Here is an 18,990-nt window from a genome sequence, read left to right as displayed (position 1 = left end):
AGCGTGTCTAGCACCAGCACAATAAACGGTGCAACAAGTCTAGTCCAGCTAATTTGTGCTTGCTTCTCAGGCTCACTAAACTAACCTTTCTTGCCCCGAAATTGTGCAGCCCACTGTGACACCAATGATTTTCATCTCTCTCTATCTCTACTACGCTAGCTATAAAAGGTTAGCCCTTGAGCAAGGACGGTCCAGGTCAGAAATTCCTCATGCTACATGTAGACTGACAAAAACCCTACCAGGATCATCATCAACTTCCCGGCGCGACCGCATGGACGAAGATAGATTCCGGCGCTGCAGCACCAAGACGGCGAGGCGTCGTCTGCGCAGCCTCCTCGTCCTCGCCGCAGACTACCTCAAGTACCTCTTCATGAACCGGCGCCGACTCCTCCGCAGGGTGGCGAGGCGTACCCACGCCATCCTCTCCTCCTACCACGGCAAAAGCAACAAGCGTCTGCCGCCATACTACCCTCCTCGCGCGTTAATGGAGCACGAGTTCTCGTGTAGCAACAGCCCTAGCCCCGTGTTCCTCGCGGCCAAGAGGCTCCAGTCACGGCTGAAGCGGGGTGCCGCCGCCGGCGCTGCCGTCTCTTCCTGCTTTGGCGCCACAGTTGGGGCCTCGTACGGGTCGCCGCCGGCGACAGAGGAGGACGATGTGGTTGAGGAGGAAGATGAGGCTGATGGGTTGGCCTGCTACGAACTTGAGCCTGACGTGGACTACAGGGCGGAGGAGTTCATCAGTATGTTCTATGAGCAGCTCAGGGCGCAGAACTTTCCTCCGGTTTTGCAACGCTCGCCATGACGCGCGACGCTGAGACATGAGAGCTGAGAGATCGAGGGCGCGCGTACGTCAGGTACGTGTCAAGAGGAGAGGAGTACGTTCTTACTTTCGATGAGGAAGGACAGGCCAGCTTGTATCACTTTATTTTGATTTCTACATGAGTGTTTGTGACTTGTAACTAAGTGTACTACGTACACATGTGGGCTACGGATATACCTATTGAGTACAAATAAATGTTAGATGCGACGCCTTTCGAAATTTGGTTTCAATAATAATTATCACTTTCTTTTGGCTAGTGCTACCCGTCGGTCGACCGGCGCCGGTTGCACCCGCAGCATCGAGCGATTTACAGCCGCACACTGGCCGTAAAAGCACCGCCCGGCGCAGTGCTGCCCTCGCTGCCATCGTCTCCGCCATTTCTCACCGGTTTCGTGCATGCAGCAGCGTGTCCCTGTGGTTGCAGCTCCCCGTGACGACCGTCGCAGCTTGAGTGCACTAGTGGAAAACAGGAAACTAGTCCCGGTTTCAGAGGATCTTTAGTTCCGGTTCCGGAACCGGGACTAAAAGGTCGGGACTAAAGCCCAAAACCTTTAGTCCCGGTTCGTTTACGAATCGGGACAGAAGAGGCTTCACGTGACCGCTGCGGGGGCCCAGGCAGGAGGACCTTTAGTTCCGGTTGGTAACATCGACCGGGACCAAAAAGGCATTCACACATCAGCAGCTGGCAGAAGGTGGGGTTTTTGTTTTTTGTTTTCGAAAGGGAGGGGGGTTAGGGGATTTTGGAGGGTTAATTTAGAGATTTCATATTGTGTTGGCTAGCTAATAAAGAGAAGTGACCTTTCTTTCTTCGTGCTTGGTCGATGCTAGCTACTATACATATAGAAAGACCTCGACATGCTAGCTAGTAAGCAAATGGAGGAACCATTAATTACACAAGATCATCATGAACATATACAGAGGGAAGTGACCTCTCTTTCTCCGAGAGAATGGTCGAGCAACAAGTTTTCGTATATCTATCCGACGCTACTAGCTACATATATACAATATAAGATCTCTTACAATCCCTAACATCTAAAGTCTATATCAATTTTCACATGGTATTCTCCCTTCTCATTAATGACATGATCAAAAAAGAATCCCGCCAATTCCTCTTTAATTGCTCGTATGCGATCATGTGGTAGGAGTTCATCCCGCATCTGCCATATCTAATTTAAAGAAGGGGGTCAATACATATATATGAATGAAACTCAACACAAATGATGGTAATAAAATAAAATTGTGAATATTATTGTTTACGTGCTTCATATTGTTTTTCGGAGTAGCCCTGCTGAGAGGTCACGTTGTAGACGGACTCGCAAACGTGGTATCCACAAAAATCATTTCCGGCTTCCTGCCACAAGCACTTTATACGAGAAATAGAGTTCAATCAAACTGATAATCAAGCATGGTAAATGATATTGATGAAACTAGAATCAATGGGAGATGCGCTGAACTAGCTAGTACTACTTACTTCCGGGAGTGTAATCGCAGCTCCCTCGGCACTCGGCAGTCCTGGAGCAATTCCGGTGAACTCTTTCCAAACCCTGCCAGACAAAGAAAATAATTACTTGATATCAGGAAATGAACAAAGTTGCCGATATGGTGCGATAATGATCGATTGAACTTATTTCTGGAGCATTGCAGTCATGTTCGCATTGTTGGGGAATGCAGTAATTTCAAAAAAATTCCTACGCATAGACAGGATCATGGTGATGCATAGCAACGAGAGGGAAGAGTGTGTCCACGTACCCTCGTAGACCGAAAGCGGAAGCGTTAGCACAACACGGTTGATGTAGTCGTACGTTTTCACGATCCGACCGATCCAAGTACCGAACGCAAGGCATCTCCGAGTTCAGCACACGTTCAGCTCGATGACGTCCCACGAACTCCGGTCCAGCAGAGCTTCACGGGAGAGTTTTGTCAGCACGACGGCGTGATGACGGTGATGATGATGCTACCGATGCAGGGCTTCGCCTAAGCACCGCTACAATATGATCGAGGTGGGTTATGGTGGAGGGGGGCACCGCACACGGCCGGGAGAGATCAACAGATCAACTTGTGTGTCTAGAAGTGCCCCCTGCCCCCGTATATAAAGGAGCAAGGGGGAAGGTCGGCCGGCCCCTGTAGGCGCGCTAGGAGGAGGAGTCCTCCAAGTAGGAGTAGGACTCCCCTCTTTCCTACTCCTACTAGGAGGGGGAAAGGAAGGGGGAGAGGGAGAAGGAAAGGGGGCGTCGCCCCCCTCTCCTAGTCCAATTCGGACCAGAGGGGAAGGGGCGTGCGGCCTGCCTTAGGCCAGCCCTCTCTCTCTCCACTAAGGCCCATAAGGCCCACTATTTCTCCCGGGGGGGGGGGGGTTCCGGTAACCCTCCTGAAAGATCGTGGATGTCGCCTGGAGGGGGGTGAATAGGCGTTTTAAAATAATTATGATTTAGGCTTGAACAAATGCGGAATAAACCTAGCGGTTAATTTGTCAAGCACAAAACCTAAAACAACTAGGCTCACCTATGTGCACCAACAACTTATGCTAAGCAAGATAAGCAACTATGTGATAGCAAGATATATGACAAGAAACAATATGGCTATCACAAAGTAAAGTGCATAAGTAAAGGGGCTCGGGTAAGAGATAACCGAGGCACGCGGAGACGACGATGTATCCCGAAGTTCACACCCTTGCGGATGCTAATCTCCGTTTGGAGCGGTGTGGAGGCACAATGCTCCCCAAGAAGCCACTAGGGTCACTGTAATCTCCTCACGCCCTCGCACAATGCAAGATATCGTGATTCCACTAAGGGACCCTTGAGGGCGGTCACCGAACCCGTACAAATGGCAACCCTTGGGGGCGGTCACCAAACCCGTACACTTTGGCAACCCTTGGGGGCGGTCACCGGTACCCGTCAAATTGCTCGGGGCGATCTCCACAACCTAATTGGAGACCCCGACGCTTGCTCGGAGCTTTACACCACAATGATTGAGCTACGAACAACACCAACCATCTAGGGCGCCAAGGCACCCAAGAGGAACAAGCTCTAGGGTGATCAAACACCCAAGAGTAATAAGCTTCTCAAACTTCACTTCCACGTATCACCGTGGAGAACTCAAACCGATGCACCAAATGCAATGGCAAGGGCACACGGAGTGCCCAAGTCCTTCTCTCCCAAATCCCACCAAAGCAACTAATGCTAGGGAGGAAAATGAGAGGAAGAACGAAATAAGAACACGAAGAACTCCAAGATCTAGAATCAAGGGGTTCCCCTCACTTAGAGGAGAAAGTGATTGGTGGAAACGTGGATCTAGATCTCCTCTCTCTTTTCCCTCAAGAACTAGCAAGAATCATTGGAGGAATTGAGAGTTAGCAAGCTCGAAGAAGGTCAACAATGGGGAAAGAACACGAGCTAAAGAGATAAGGTTCAATGGGGAAGAAGACCCCCTTTAATAGGTGGGGAAAAATCCAACCGTTATGCTCACAGCCCGCACAGAGCGGTACTACCGCTCCAAGGAGCGGTACTACCGCTAGGGCGGTAGTACCCCTTTGAAAAACAACAGCGAGGAGGCAAAATGCCAGTAGAACCGCTGGAGCGGTACTACCGCTCGTCCTCACGGTACTACCGCTAGGGATCGCGGTACTACCGCAAAGGGTAGCGGTACTACTGCTAGCGAGCGGTACTAAAAAAATACATTCGGGCCTACCACCGCAGGACTTGGGACGAGTTTTTGATCCGGAGCGGTACTACCGCTGTAGGAGGCGCGGTAGTACCGCTCTGGAGCGGTAGTAAAAAATTACATCCGCTCCAATTCGCGGTAGTACCGCTGCAGCCTTTTCAGAACACCAAAATTGTCACAACTTTTACAAACGGACTCCGAATTCGATGAAACCAAGTTTGTTGAAAAGCTAGCGACAAGGGCTAACACAATCTTGATAGAAATACCAATAAGAAGCAAATGAGAAAAGGCCCAAAATAAAATGGTGAGAACCCTTCCTCGGATAAGACCGGTAAAACCTCCAACACCGAAAACATCATAGAAGACGCATGCAAACTCTGTTTTCGATGAACTCAAGCTTGTCATCAAGATGACCATAAGATCTAAGACTCACAAAGAGAACTAAACAAAAACCAAGAAACATGATGCAAGGATGCAATGGTTTGAGCTCTTGACGAACGATACGATCAAGCTACTCACTTGAGAGCCCCCTTGATAGTACGGCTATCGATCCTATAACCCGGTCTCCCAACTACCACCATGAGACCGGTAAAATAGAAAACCTATCAAGGGTAAACCTTTGCCTTGCACATGATCCACTTGAGCTAGATGATGACGACTTGTCCTCCTCAAGATGGACCACCTTTCTTGATTGCGTTGGGTCGATGGAGACTAGATGATTGCTCCCCCATACTCCGCTATGGGTGAGCCACTCTTCGGCACATCTTCACAAGTCCATTGACACCACAGTGGATGGCAAGCTTCAAGCACTTGATCTCTTCGTGATGCTTCACTTGAACTTGCACACGGCAATCTTGATGACGATCACCACTTGATGTCATCCTTTCCATGGGTTGTATGATATCTTCCTCTTGACGCAAGCCCATGGACATGTACCTAACCCCACATAGACTCTCACATAGACCATGGGTTAGTACACAAGTGCAATGGACAATGCTTACCATACCATGGGATCACTTGATCCCTCTCGGTACATCTTCTACGCTTTGTGAGTTGATCAACTTGATTCACTCTTGACTTAGTCTTGATCAACCTTGAATCTTTCCAACTCTCTTCGTTTGGATGATGTCTTGAAGGTAAACATGAATGATCACACAATCTTCTTCTTCAAGACATGCTTGCAATAAGCTCAACACTCACATGACCAATCTTTGGATAATTCCTTAATAGCACCTTGGTCAACCCATAAACTCCTTGAAACCAACACATGGACTTCAAGAAATGCCTATGGAAAAATCCTTCAAATATAACTCAATGCAACCATTAGTCCATAGAGAATGTCATCAATTACCAAAACCACACATGGGGCACCGCATGTCCTTTCACCTCCGGCACTCCGGTTTTCTCCGAAACCACCCGGAACACTTCCGGTGTCCGAATATAGTCGTTCAATATATCAATCTTTATGTCTCGGCCATTTAGGGACTCCTCGTCATGTCCGTGATCATATCCGGGACTCCGAACTACCTTCGATACATCAAAACACAAAACTCATAATACCGATCGTCACAGAACTTTAAGCATGCGGACCCTACGGGTTCGAGCACTATGTAGACATGACCGAGACACGTCTCCGGTCAATAACCAATAACGGAACCTGGATGCTCATATTGGTTCCCACATATTCTATGAAGATATTTATCGGTCAAACCGCATAACAACATACGTTGTTCCCTTTGTCATCGGTATGTTACCTTGCCCGAGATTCAATCGTCGGTATCTCAATACCTAGTTCAATCTCGTTACCGGCAAGTCTCTTTACTCGTTCCGTAATGCAACATCCCGCAACTAACTCATTAATCATATTGCTTGCAAGGCTTATAGTGATGTGCATTACCGAAAGGGCCCAGAGATACCTCTCTGACAATCGGAGTGACAAATCCTATTCTTGATCTATGCCAACTCCACGAGTACCATCGGAGTCACCTGTAGATCACCTTTATAATCACACATTTACATTGTGACGTTTGGTAGCACACAAAGTGTTCCTCCGGTACTCGGGACTTGCATAACCTCATAGTTATAGAAACATGTATGAGTCATGAAGAAAGCAATAGCAGTAAACTAAACGATCAAGTGCTAAGATAACGGAATGGGTCATGTCAATCACATCATTCTCCTAATGATGTGATCCCGTTAATCAAATGACAACTCATGACTATAGTTAGGAAACTTAACCATCTTTGATTAATGAGCTAGTCAAGTAGAGGCATACTAGTGACACTCTGTTTGTCTATGTATTCACACATGTACTAAGTTTCCGGTTAATACAATTCTAGCATGAATAATAAACATTTATCATGATATGAGGAAATAAATAATAACTTTATTATTTCCTCTAGGGCATATTTCCTTCAGTCTGCCACTTGCACTAGAGTCAATAATCTAGATTACACAGTAATGATTCTAACACCCATGGAGCCTTGGTGCTGATCATATTTTGCTCGTGAGAGAGGCTTAGTCAACGGGTCTGCAACATTCAGATCCGTATGTATCTTGCAAATCTCTATGTCTCCCACCTGGACTTGATCGCGGATGGAATTGAAGCGTCTCTTGATGTGCTTGGTTCTCTTGTGAAATCTGGATTCCTTTGCCAACGCAATTGCACCAGTATTGTCACAAAAGATTTTCATTGGACCTGATGCACTAGGCATGACACCAAGATCGGATATGAACTCCTTCATCCAGACTCCTTCATTCGCTGCTTCCGAAGTAGCAATGTACTCCGCTTCACACGTAGATCCCTCCATGGCGATTTGTTTAGAACTGCTCCAACTGACAGCTCCACCATTCAATATAAACACGTATCCGATTTGCGATTTAGAATCGTCCGGATGAGTGTCAAAGCTTGCATCAACGTAACCATTTACGATGAGCTCTTTGTCACCTCCATAAACGAGAAACATATTCTTAGTCCTTTTCAGGTATTTCAGGATGTTCTTGACCGCTGTCCAATGATCCACTCCTGGATTACTTTGGTACCTCCCTGCTAAATTAATAGCAAGGCACACATCAGGTCTGGTACACAACATTGCATAGATGATACAGCCTATGGCTGAAGCATAGGGAACACCTTTCATTTTCTCTCTATCTTCTGCAGTGGTCGGGCATTGAGTCTTACTCAACTTCACACCTTGTAGCACAGGCAAGAATCATTTCTTTGCCTGATCCATTTTGAACTTCTTCAAAACTTTGTCAAGGTATGTGCTTTGTGAAAGTTCAATTAAGCGTCTTGATCTATCTCTATAGATCTTGATGCCCAATATGTAAGCAGCTTCACCGAGGTCTTTCATTGAAAAACTCTTATTCAAATATCCTTTTATGCTATCCTGAAATTCTATATCATTTCCAATCAACAATATGTCATCCACATATAATATTAGAAATGCTACAGAGCTCGCACTCACTTTCTTGTAAATACAGACTTCTCCAAAAGTCTGTATAAAACAATATGCTTTGATCACACTATCAAAATGTTTATTCCAACTCCGAGAGGCTTGCACCAGTCCACAAATGGATCGCTGGAGCTTGCACACTTTGTTAGCACCCTTTGGATCAATAAAACCTTCAGGTTGCATCATATACAACTCTTCTTCCATAAATTCATTTAGAATGCAATTTTTACATCCATTTGCCAAATTTCATAATCATAAAATGCGGCAGTAGCTAACATGATTCGGATGGATTTAAGCATCGCTACGGGTGAGAAGGTCTCATCGTAGTCAACTCCTTGAACTTGTTGAAAACCTTCCGCAAAAAGTCGAGCTTTGTAGACAGTAACATTACCATCAGCGTCAGTCTTCTTCTTGAAAATCCATTTATTCTCGATGGCCTGCCGATCATCAAGAAAGTAAACCAAAGTCCACACTTTGTTCTCATACATGGATCCCATCTCAGATTTCATGGCTTCTAGCCATTTTGCGGAATCTGGGCTCATCATCACTTCCTCATAGTTCGTAGGTTCATCATGGTCTAGTAACATGACCTCCAGAACAGGATTACCGTACCACTCTGGTGCGCATCTTACTCTAGTTGACCTACGAGGTTCGGTAGTAATTTGATATGAAGTTTCATGATCATCATCATTACCTTCCCCACTAATTGGTGTAGGTGTCACAGGAACCGGTTTCTGTGATGAACTACTTTCCAATAAGGGAGCAGGTATAGTTACCTCGTCAAGTTCTACTTTCCTCCCACTCACTTCTCTCGAGAGAAACTCCTTCTCTAGAAAGGATCCATTCTTAGCAACAAAAGTCTTGCCTTCAGATCTGTGATAGAAGGTGTACCCAACTGTGTCTTTTGGGTATCCTATGAAAACACATTTCTCCGATTTGGGTTCGAGCTTATCGGGTTGAAGCTTTTTCACATAAGCGTCGCAACCCCAAATTTTAAGAAATGACAACTTTGGTTTCTTGCCAAACCACAGTTCATAAGGAGTCGTCTCAACGGATTTAGATTGTGCCCTATTTAACGTGAATGCAGCCGTCTCTAAAGCATAACCCGAAAATGATAGCGGTAAATCAGTAAGAGACATCATAGATCGCACCATATCTAGTGAAGTACGATTACGACGTTCGGACACACCATTACGCTGTGGTGTTCCTGGTGGCGTGAGTTGCGAAACTATTCTGCATTGTTTCAAATGAAGACTAAACTTGTAACTCAAATATTCTCCTCCACGATCAGATTGTAAAAACTTTATTTTCTTGTTACGATGATTTTCCACTTCACTCTGAAATTCTTTGAACTTTTCAAATATTTCAGACTTATATTTCATCAAGTAGATATACCCATATCTGCTCAAATCATCTGTGAAGGTGAGAAAATAACGATATCCGCCATGAGCCTCAACATTCATCGGACCACATACATCAGTATGTATGATTTCCAACAAATCTGTTGCTCGCTCCATTCTTTCGAAGAACGGTGTCTTAGTCATATTGCCCATGAGGCATGGTTCGCAAGTACCAAGTGATTCATAATCAAGTGATTCCAAAAGTCCATCAGAATGGAGTTTCTTCATGCACTTTACACCAATATGACCCAAACGACAGTGCCACAAATAAGTTGCACTATCATTATCAACTCTGCATCTTTTAGCTTCAATATTATGAATATGTGTATCTTCACTATCGAGATTCAAAAAGAATAGACCACTCTTTAAGGGTGCATGACCATAAAAGATATTACTCATATAAATAGAACAACCATTATTCTCTGATTTAAATGAATAACTGTCTTGCATTAAACAAGATCCGGATATAATGTTCATGCTTAACGCTGGCACCAAATAACAATTATTTAGGTCTAAAACTAATCCCGAAGGTAGATGTAGAGGTAGCGTGCCGACCGCGATCACATCGACTTTGAAACCATTTCCCACGCGCATCGTCACCTCGTCCTTTGCTAATCTTCGCTTAATCTGTAGTCCGGCAAATACTTGGGGCAGTTCCGCTTCTAGTAACCAGTCTGTTTGCAGTAGAAGCACTCAGTCTCAGGCTTAGGTCCAGACTTGGGTTTCTTCTCCTGAACAGCAACTTGTTTGTCGTTCTTCTTGAAGTTCCCCTTCTTCTTCCCTTTGCCCTTTTTCTTGAAACTGATGGTCTTGTTGACCATCAACACTTGATGCTCCTTCTTGATTTGTACCTCCGCAGCCTTTAGCATTGCGAAGAGCTTGGGAATCGTCTTATCCATCCCTTGCATGTTATAGTTCATCACGAAGCTCTTGTAGCTTGGTGGCGGTGATTGAAAAATTCTGTCAATGACACTATCATCCAGAAGATTAACTCCCAGTTGAATCAAGTGGTTGTTATACCCAGACATTCTGAGTATATGCTCACTAACAGAACTATTCTCCTCCATGTTGCAACTGTAGAACTTATTGGAGACTTCATATCTCTCAATCCGGGAATTTGCTTGAAATATTAACTTCAACTCTTAGAACATCTCATATGCTCCATGATGTTCAAAACGTCGTTGAAGTCCCGGTTCTAAGCCGTAAATCATGGCACATTGAAGTATCGAGTAGTCATCATCTTTGCTCTGCCAAACGTTCATAACATCTGGTTTTGCTCCTGCAGCAGGTTTGGCACCTAGCGGTGCTTCCAAGACATAATTTTTCTGTGCAGCAATGAGGATAATCCTCAAGTTACGGACTCAGTCCGTGTAATTGCTACCATCATCTTTCAATTTTGCTTTCTCAAGGAACGCGCTAAAATTCAACGGAACAACAGCACGGGCCATCTATCTACAACAACATAGACATGCAAAATACTATCAGGTACTAAGTTCATGATAAATTAAAGTTCATTTAATCAAATTATTAAAGAACTCCCACTTATATGGATATCCCTCTAATCATCTAAGTGATCACGTGATCCATATCAACTAAACCATGTCCGATCATCACGTGAGATGGAGTGGTTTTCAATGGTGAACATCATTATGTTGATCATATCTTCTATATGATTCACGCTCGACCTTTCGGTCTCTAGTGTTCCGAGGCCATATCTGCATATGCTTGGCTCGTCAAGTTTAACCCAAGTATTCTACATGTGCAAAACTGGCTTGCACCCGTTGTATGTGAACGTAGAGCTTATCACACCCGATCATCACGTGGTGTCTTAGCATGACAAACTTTCACAACGGTGCATACTCAGGGAGAATACTTGTACCTTGAAATTTAGTGAGAGATCATCTTATAATGCTACCGTCGATCTAAGCAAAATAAGATGCATAAAAGATAAACATCACATGCAATCAATATAAGTGATATGATATGGCCATCATCATCTTGTGCGTGTGATCTCCATCTCCAAAGCACCGTCATGATCACCATCGTCACCGGCGCGACACCTTGATCTCCATCGTAGCATCATTGTCGTCTCGCCAAATATTGCGTCTACGACTATCGCTACCGCTTAGTGATAAAGTGAAGCCATTACAAAGCGATTGCATTGCATACAATAAAGCGACAACCATATGGCTCCTGCCAGTTGCCGATAACTCGGTTACAAAACATAATCATCTCATACAATAAAAATATAGCATCATGTCTTGACCATATCACATCACAACATGCCCTGCAAAAACAAGTTAGACGTCCTCTACTTTGTTGTTGCAAGTTTTACGTGGCTGCTACGGGCTGAGCAAGAACCGTTCTTACCTATGCATCAAAACCGCAACGATAGTTTGTCAAGTTAGTTCTATTTTAACCTTCTCAAGGACCGGGTGTAGCCACACTCGATTCAACTAAAGTTGGAGAAACTGACACCCGCCAGCCACCTGTGTGCAAAGCACGTCGGTAGAACCAGTCTCGCGTAAGCGTACGCGTAATGTCGGTCCGGGCCACTTCATCCAACAATAACGCCGAACCAAAGTGTGACATGCTGGAAAGCAGTATGACTTGTATCATCCACAACTCACTTGTGTTCTACTCCTGCATATAACATCTACGCATAAACCAGGCTCGGATGCCATTGTTGGGGAACGCAGTAATTTCAAAAAAATTCCTACGCACACACAGGATCATGGTGATGCATAGCAACGAGAGGGAAGAGTGTGTCCACGTACCCTTGTAGACCAAAAACGGAAGCGTTAGCACAACGCGGTTGATGTAGTCGTACGTCTTCATGATCCGACCGATCCAAGTACCGAATGCACGACACCTCTGAGTTCAGCACACGTTCAGCTCGATGACGTCCCATGAACTCTGATCCAGCAGAGCTTCACGGGAGAGTTTTCTCAGCACGACGGTGTGATGACGGTGATGATGATGCTACCAATGCAGGGCTTCGCCTAAGCACCTCTACAATATGATCGAGGTGGATTATGGTGGAGGGGGCACCGCACACGGCCGGGAGAGATCAACAGATCAACTTGTGTGTCTAGAGGTGCCCCCTTCCCTCATATATAAAGGAGCAAGGGGGACGCCGGCCGGCCCCTGTAGGCGCACCGGGAGGAGGAGGAGTCCTCCTAGTAGGAGCAGGACTCCCCTCTTTCCTACTCCTACTAGGAGGAGGAAAGGAAGGGGAGAGGGAGAAGGAAAGGGGGGCGCCGCCCCCCTATCCTAGTCCAATTCGGACCAGAGGGGGAGGGGCGCACGGCCTGCCCTAGGCTAGCCCTCTCTCTCTCCATTAAGTCCCATAAGGCCCACTATTTCTCCCGGGGGGGTTCCGGTAACCCTCCGGCACTCCGGTTTTCTCCAAAACTATCCGGAACACTTCCGGTGTCCGAATATAGTCGTCCAATATATCGATCATTACGTTTCGACCATTTCGAGACTCCTCGTCATGTCCGTGACCATAGCCAGGACTCTGAACTACCTTCGGTACATCAAAACACAAAACTCATAATACCGATCGTCACAAAACTTTAAGCGTGCAGACCCTACGGGTTCGAGAACTATGTAGACATGACCGAGACACGTCTCCAGTCAATAACCAATAGTGGAACCTGGATGCTCATATTGGTTCCCACATATTCTATGAAGATCTTTATCGGTCAAACCGCATAACAACATACGTTGTTCCCTTTGTCATCGGTATGTTACTTTGCCCGAGATTCGATCGTCGGTATCTCAATACCTAGTTCAATATCGTTACCGGCAAGTCTTTTTACTCGTTCCGTAATGCAACATCCCGCAACTAACTCATTAGTCACATTGCTTGCAAGGCTTATAGTGATGTGCATTACCGAGAGGGCCCAGAGATACCTCTCTGACAATCGGAGTGACAAATCCTATTCTTGATCTATGCCAACTCCACGAGTACCATAGGAGTCACATGTAGAGCACCTTTATAATCACCCAGTTACGTTTTGATGTTTGGTAGCACACAAAGGGTTCCTCCAGTACTCGGGAGTTGCATAACCTCATAGTCATAGGAACATGTATGAGTCATGAAGATAGCAATAGTAGTAAACTAAACGATCAAGTGCTAAGCTAACGGAATGGGTCAAGTCAATCACATCATTCTCCTAATGATGTGTTCCCGTTAATCAAATGACAACTCATGTCTATGGTTAGGAAACTTAACCATCTTTGATTAATGAGCTAGTCAAATAGAGGAATACTAGTGACACTCTGTTTGTCTATGTATTCACACATGTACTAAGTTTCCGGTTTATACAATTCTAGCATGAATAATAAACATTTATCATGATATGAGGAAATAAATAATAACTTTATTATTGCCTCTAGGGCACATTTCCTTCACGCATAGTCCTGGGGATCTTTTCGTCACGAGTCTAAGACAGTTACTACTCACCGGTCAAGCTTAATCTCTAGAAGAATAAAGTAAAAGTTGTGCACGCATGCATAACTCATCAATTATACATTACTATAACCTCGAGTAAGCGAAACCGAATATGCACGAGACAATAACACTCACTTGAAGTTGTAAGGAAAGAGTATTTTCCCTTTGTTTTGATTTCGAAGTAAGGATTGTAACAGGTTTTTCTCAGTATCTTTGACTCTATTTTTAACCGACCATTCATTTATGATATCTGGGTTAATGAACCAAATGTCATAGATTTGTGCTTTTTTGCATTTGACGATCTTCAATCTGCATAATATAGTGAGGATAATTATATACACATGCAATGAAAGAGTTGAGCTATAGAGACTTAATTACAGAAGTAATACTTACACAAAGTAGCAAGTCATGAGTTGTTTGTCGAGGGCCGCTTGATTGTATAACTGGAATAACTCCACAAATTCAACAGGCATCACCTCAGTTCCAACGAGGCCGTGCTCCTTTTTAATTCCCAGCATCAAAGTATCCTTCCCAGACTCGCTGCAGGTTTTCACGTATCATTCATGTAATCTTCGCATCATCGTTGTTAGAGGAGGATGATCAGGTTTGACGAGAGGCTTCCCGTACTCATATCTGAAGGTCTCCACCTCTAACGTTTCAAACTCTACATCATTGCTCAGGTAATCACCAGGATTGGTACCGGGCAGCATCCCCGGATGATTAATGACGGTATCGCTAGACACCTTGAGCGGGGGCACGATTGGTTCGCCTGTTCGCCGAGCTAGGGAATTTGTTTCCCACTTCTTCGTTGTGCTAACCTTACATCACTGGAAGTACTTCTCGACCGCTACACATCTTCATATGTCTTTTTAAGACAGCGGACATAGTTGGAATCCGGCGGAGGCGGTGGTGGTCGCTTCAGGGCATCCAGAGTGCGCTTCACTTTCACCGGATCTACCATCTCCTTCGGAGGTGGAGGTTTCTTTGCAAAATGGTCCCTCACTTCAGCAGCACAGATGTCCTCATTGTCATTATCGGTCCTCTCATATGGTAACTTTTCGGAGCCTTGAGACATGTACCGTATTTGAATTGCTTCCCGCCTTTGCTTGTACTACTAGCCGCCGGAGCGGTGGCATCTCTCTCCTGCCATTGCTGACTTGGCGGAGTCCGGTTGCACGCCGAAGGAGGCAGAGTGCTCCAACGCGCCGGAGGAGGTGGAGTGCTCTCACGCGCCGGAGGAGGCGGAGAAGGAGGCGGAGTGCCCTGATCACTCGCCGTAGGAGGAGGAGGAGGAGGCGGAGTGCCCTGACTCGTCGGAGGAGGAGGAGGAGGAGGCGTCTAGTTTGGAAGCTTGACGTACTCCTTCCTCCATAGACAGGTACTCCTCAAAGCATAAACTAGACGATTCTCCCCTTCACCTGTAGGGTGGTTAAGCTTCAGCTCCTCAAATCCCACCATTATTTCATCCACCGTCACAACAGCATATCTAAAGCCATGTGGAATCAGACGGCAGTGAAAAGTTCCATCAGCTTGAGGAGGTGCAACAGAGCCGACAGCCGCCTTCAAAGTGAGGTTTTGGCATTTCGTCATTAGCTCACAATGTTGAGCCTCCGTGATAGTATCCATGGGGTAGCGAGGAGCCTTGAAATCAGGCTGAACAAGCTCCGTGGAAGCCACGCTGCTTCTCCGTTGAGATGGTGGGGTAGCTGCGTGCCGCTGAGATGGTTGGCCGGCAGCTGCAAGTTCCTCTAGCTTTGCTATTCTTGCATTGATCTTCTACATTTCGCTCACCTCTGCTTTCCTCTTTCTCTCTCGGTGGTCGCCGCCGTGGACGGGCGTCTCAAGGCGCAGGCGCCGCTCCTTCCTCCTGGTGGGAAGGGCGAGAGCTGAGTGAAGTGAAGCTGCCTCTCGCCTGGCCAGCCAGACCACCATGGCATATCCCATTCCGGCCCATAAAGCCCACATAGAACTACAAGTCAAAAAAAGATTAAAAAACAGAAATACTATAGTATTAGATTAGAAACCTGGTATGGCTTAGCAAAATATTAAAAAAGTCACAGGTCAAATTTTTTTTTGACTGGTCACTGGTCAAATATTAAGTAGCAACCCTTTAGGAAACACCCTCACGCAAACTCTAAAATGCATCCAAATCTTTAGGATGTCAAAGTCAATATCAATATGTATAATACCAAAGCAGTATCCTTAGATTGTTCATGTTCTCCGAGAAAAAAATGTTCATGAAATATTTTTTTATATTTTATTTACTTAGTATGGTAGATGTTGATATATTCTGCTACAAATTTCACCAAACATAGAAAATTCCGACTTTTAGAAAAACTAATACATCTTAACAAAGGAACTAGTATTTTGCTTTCAGACGCATATAGTGAAAGGCTTGTCGGGGTGGCATCCCATGGACATGAAAATTATGTTCATCACCCGCAAAAAGATACTTCCTCTATCCTATAATATAAGAGTGTTTTTGGCTCCGGTGTAGTGTCAAAAACATTCTTATATTATGGGACAGGGGGAGTAATTACATTCACCCATTTCGGTTTTGTAGCTAGGAAATAAGATTATACAAAATAATAAAATTAAGAAAATTATACAAGTATCTATCTAAATCATACAAGTAAGAATTTATTTTCTTTTAGAAAGAAGATAAGAACAAGAGGCTCACCATGGTGGTGCCGGCGACAAGATCGGCGCGGGCGATCGACGGCGGTGAGGACAGGGACGGGACAGGACGGACCGCCAAACCTAGACAAATCTTGAGGAAAATGAAGCTTGGACAAGGAGCTTCGACAGGAGAAAGCTTAAGTGTGGCTCGGGCATTTCATCGAACACCTCATGTGCATAGGAGGTGAGTTAGAGCACCACAAAGCTCTCCCACGACCGGCCAAAAAAAAACAGAGCGATGGCTCTGCTCGCGGGCAGGGGCGGGGGTACAGATAGACCTCTCTTTAGTCTCGGTTTTATGGCTAAAACCGGGACTAAGGGACTACATTTGGTCCTGGTTCTAGCCACCAACCAGGACTAAAGGCTGTGCACTAGGAGTGAGGCCCATTAGTCCCGCTTCGTGTCTGGAACCAGGACCAAAGGGGTCAGACGAACCGGGACCAATGGCCCCCCGAGTCCCGGCCGACGCCCTAGCCTCACGAACCAGGACTGATGCCCCCTTTGGTCCCGGTTCGTGAGTGAACCGGGATTGATGCCCTTGCCCAGGCCTCAACCAAAGCCATATTTTCTACTAATGGTGGTGGTGGTCATGGCTCCGGCGGCGATGGTTGGCGGTCGCAGCACCTCTGACGATGAGCTTGCAAAAAATTGTACTCTCCCTTGATTGTCGGTTGCAGCAAAAGAAGTTGGCCGATCGTAGCAAAAAAGTGTGCCAGTTCTAGCAAAAAAACTCGCTGGTGCCACCACCCCATCCCTATCGTAGCAAAAACGTGGTTGCGGTTGTAGCAAAACAAAACAGCGCAGTTGTAGCAAAAATAAATCGATGCCAATCACATCTGCATATGGTGGTAACAAAAACCATCGCCGGTGGTAGCAAAAAGTTGTGTCGTTGCAGCAAAAAAATGTTGTCATGGTTGCATCATCTTCATGAATGATGTAGCGAAAAAATGCCATCGCCGGTAGTAGCAAATGAAGTCACCTGTAGTAGCAAGACCAAATGTCGTTTCCAGCAAAACAAAATTCAACAACAAACTCCAGTAGTTGGTTCTAGCAAAAAGTTGTTGGTTGTAGCATCCCTCGCCATCGGATGTAGCATCTCTAGCGGCCGGTTGTACCATCTCACTCTGGGGGTTGCAATACTCCCATGAGCAAAGGTGTGGGGGAGGGTGCATCCATGGCGACTGCTGCATCATCGTGTTTTATAGACCTCACAACAGTGTGTGCATAACAGCAATGGGAAAAGGTGGAGGCTCATCCTTGAGGTGGCTGACGTGCAGCACCGCCGCCCCTTGTAGCATACCTCGCCATACCCCTGCATCATCAATAACTCGCGGTGGTTTCACTGCGGTAGAAAATGACGGGACGGAGCAGCGGACGAGAGCGGATGAGAATGGAGGAAAAAGAAAGGCGAAAAGATAAGGTATACATGGTGGGGGGTGGGCCACATGACTTAATCCAGCAGTAGCCTAAAAAGTAACAGTCTGTTGGATCCGCCTCAATCCAACGAAGCATGCGCGACTGGCCAAAACTTCCAAACATTTCCCTTTTCTTTTTCACATGAGAGGTTTCTTAGTTATTTCCTTGTCAGCTTCACGTCCCTCTTTTCTGGTCGATTCGAGACCACCACAACATCAGCTCCTCGGAAAATGGTAAACCTACCGGCAAGGGTATGTAACGGCAAAGCATCTGCCATCCATTGAGATTCATGCTAGCTTTAATTTGAGAAACATTTTCCTCTACAAATACATAAGGTCAGGTCAGAAAATGACCTCCAGCGAGGTTTGTCCAAGCGGCTCTGCCTTCTTTCTTAACACGATGACGTAGAAGTGTGTTGGCAAGGGCCGGAGGCCGGTCAGAGGAAGGCCAATTTTTCTCATTGTATCTGCGTAGATGACGTTGATGCCTCTCCCAATATCCACGAGTACCTTTGTGAGCTAGCATCCTTTGATTATCGGATCAAGTACTAGAGTAGACTTGCCAGGATTTTGGATGAACTATGTATGGTCAGACCTATCAAAAGAGACCGTGGAGTCGGACCAATCCAGATGTTGTTGTATGCCAGGTATGAGAGCGTAGACCTCCCTGGCGGTCGTCTTCTATGTGTGCTTGCATTTAGGTCCCCAAAGGTCATGTTTAATCTATGGATGTTTCTTGGAAAAGACTCTGGGGCCCTACCAGCGCCTCTTGCGCCTCGTCCTGGGTTCGGTGGTCCAGCCGCCGGGGACATCTAGGATGCACATAGCCAAAATGATAAAAATAATAATAATAAGAAGAAAATCGATACAACCAACGACTTGCAACAAACCAGTGGCAACACCATCCACCATCCTTGACAACACACAAGCTACAAGAAAGGTTCTCTGGAAACAACGCCTTCAAGAAGGTAACGATGCTATAGCTCCACCCCCGCGGCATCCAACCATTACATGTGAGATATTGGGTTTTCACCTTAAAGTGCATGTCTAATCAGACTTGAAAGCAATGCCTTCAACGAGGACACGACACGATATATAAAAC

The 18,990-nt window shown here is 45.8% G+C and overlaps 1 protein-coding gene across 1 annotated transcript; it reads left to right on the top strand.

The window, feature by feature from the left end:
* The first annotated feature begins 207 nt into the window (after positions 1–207).
* On the top strand, positions 208–1,020 carry LOC125533758. Its single transcript, XM_048697117.1, has one exon. It carries the CDS (start codon positions 272–274, stop codon positions 800–802), a length of 531 nt encoding a protein of 176 aa, XP_048553074.1. The 5' UTR covers positions 208–271; the 3' UTR covers positions 803–1,020.
* The last annotated feature ends 17,970 nt before the right edge of the window (positions 1,021–18,990 follow it).

This window comes from Triticum urartu, chromosome 2 (assembly GCF_003073215.2).
Source record: "Triticum urartu cultivar G1812 chromosome 2, Tu2.1, whole genome shotgun sequence".
NCBI classification, from domain to species: domain Eukaryota; kingdom Viridiplantae; phylum Streptophyta; class Magnoliopsida; order Poales; family Poaceae; genus Triticum; species Triticum urartu.
This window is presented reverse-complemented; position numbering and strand designations above follow the sequence as displayed.

Excerpts from the sequence above, each read along its gene's own strand:
- LOC125533758 (XM_048697117.1), top strand. The coding sequence starts at position 272 with ATGGACGAAGATAGATTCCGGCGCTGCAGCACCAAGACGGCGAGGCGT.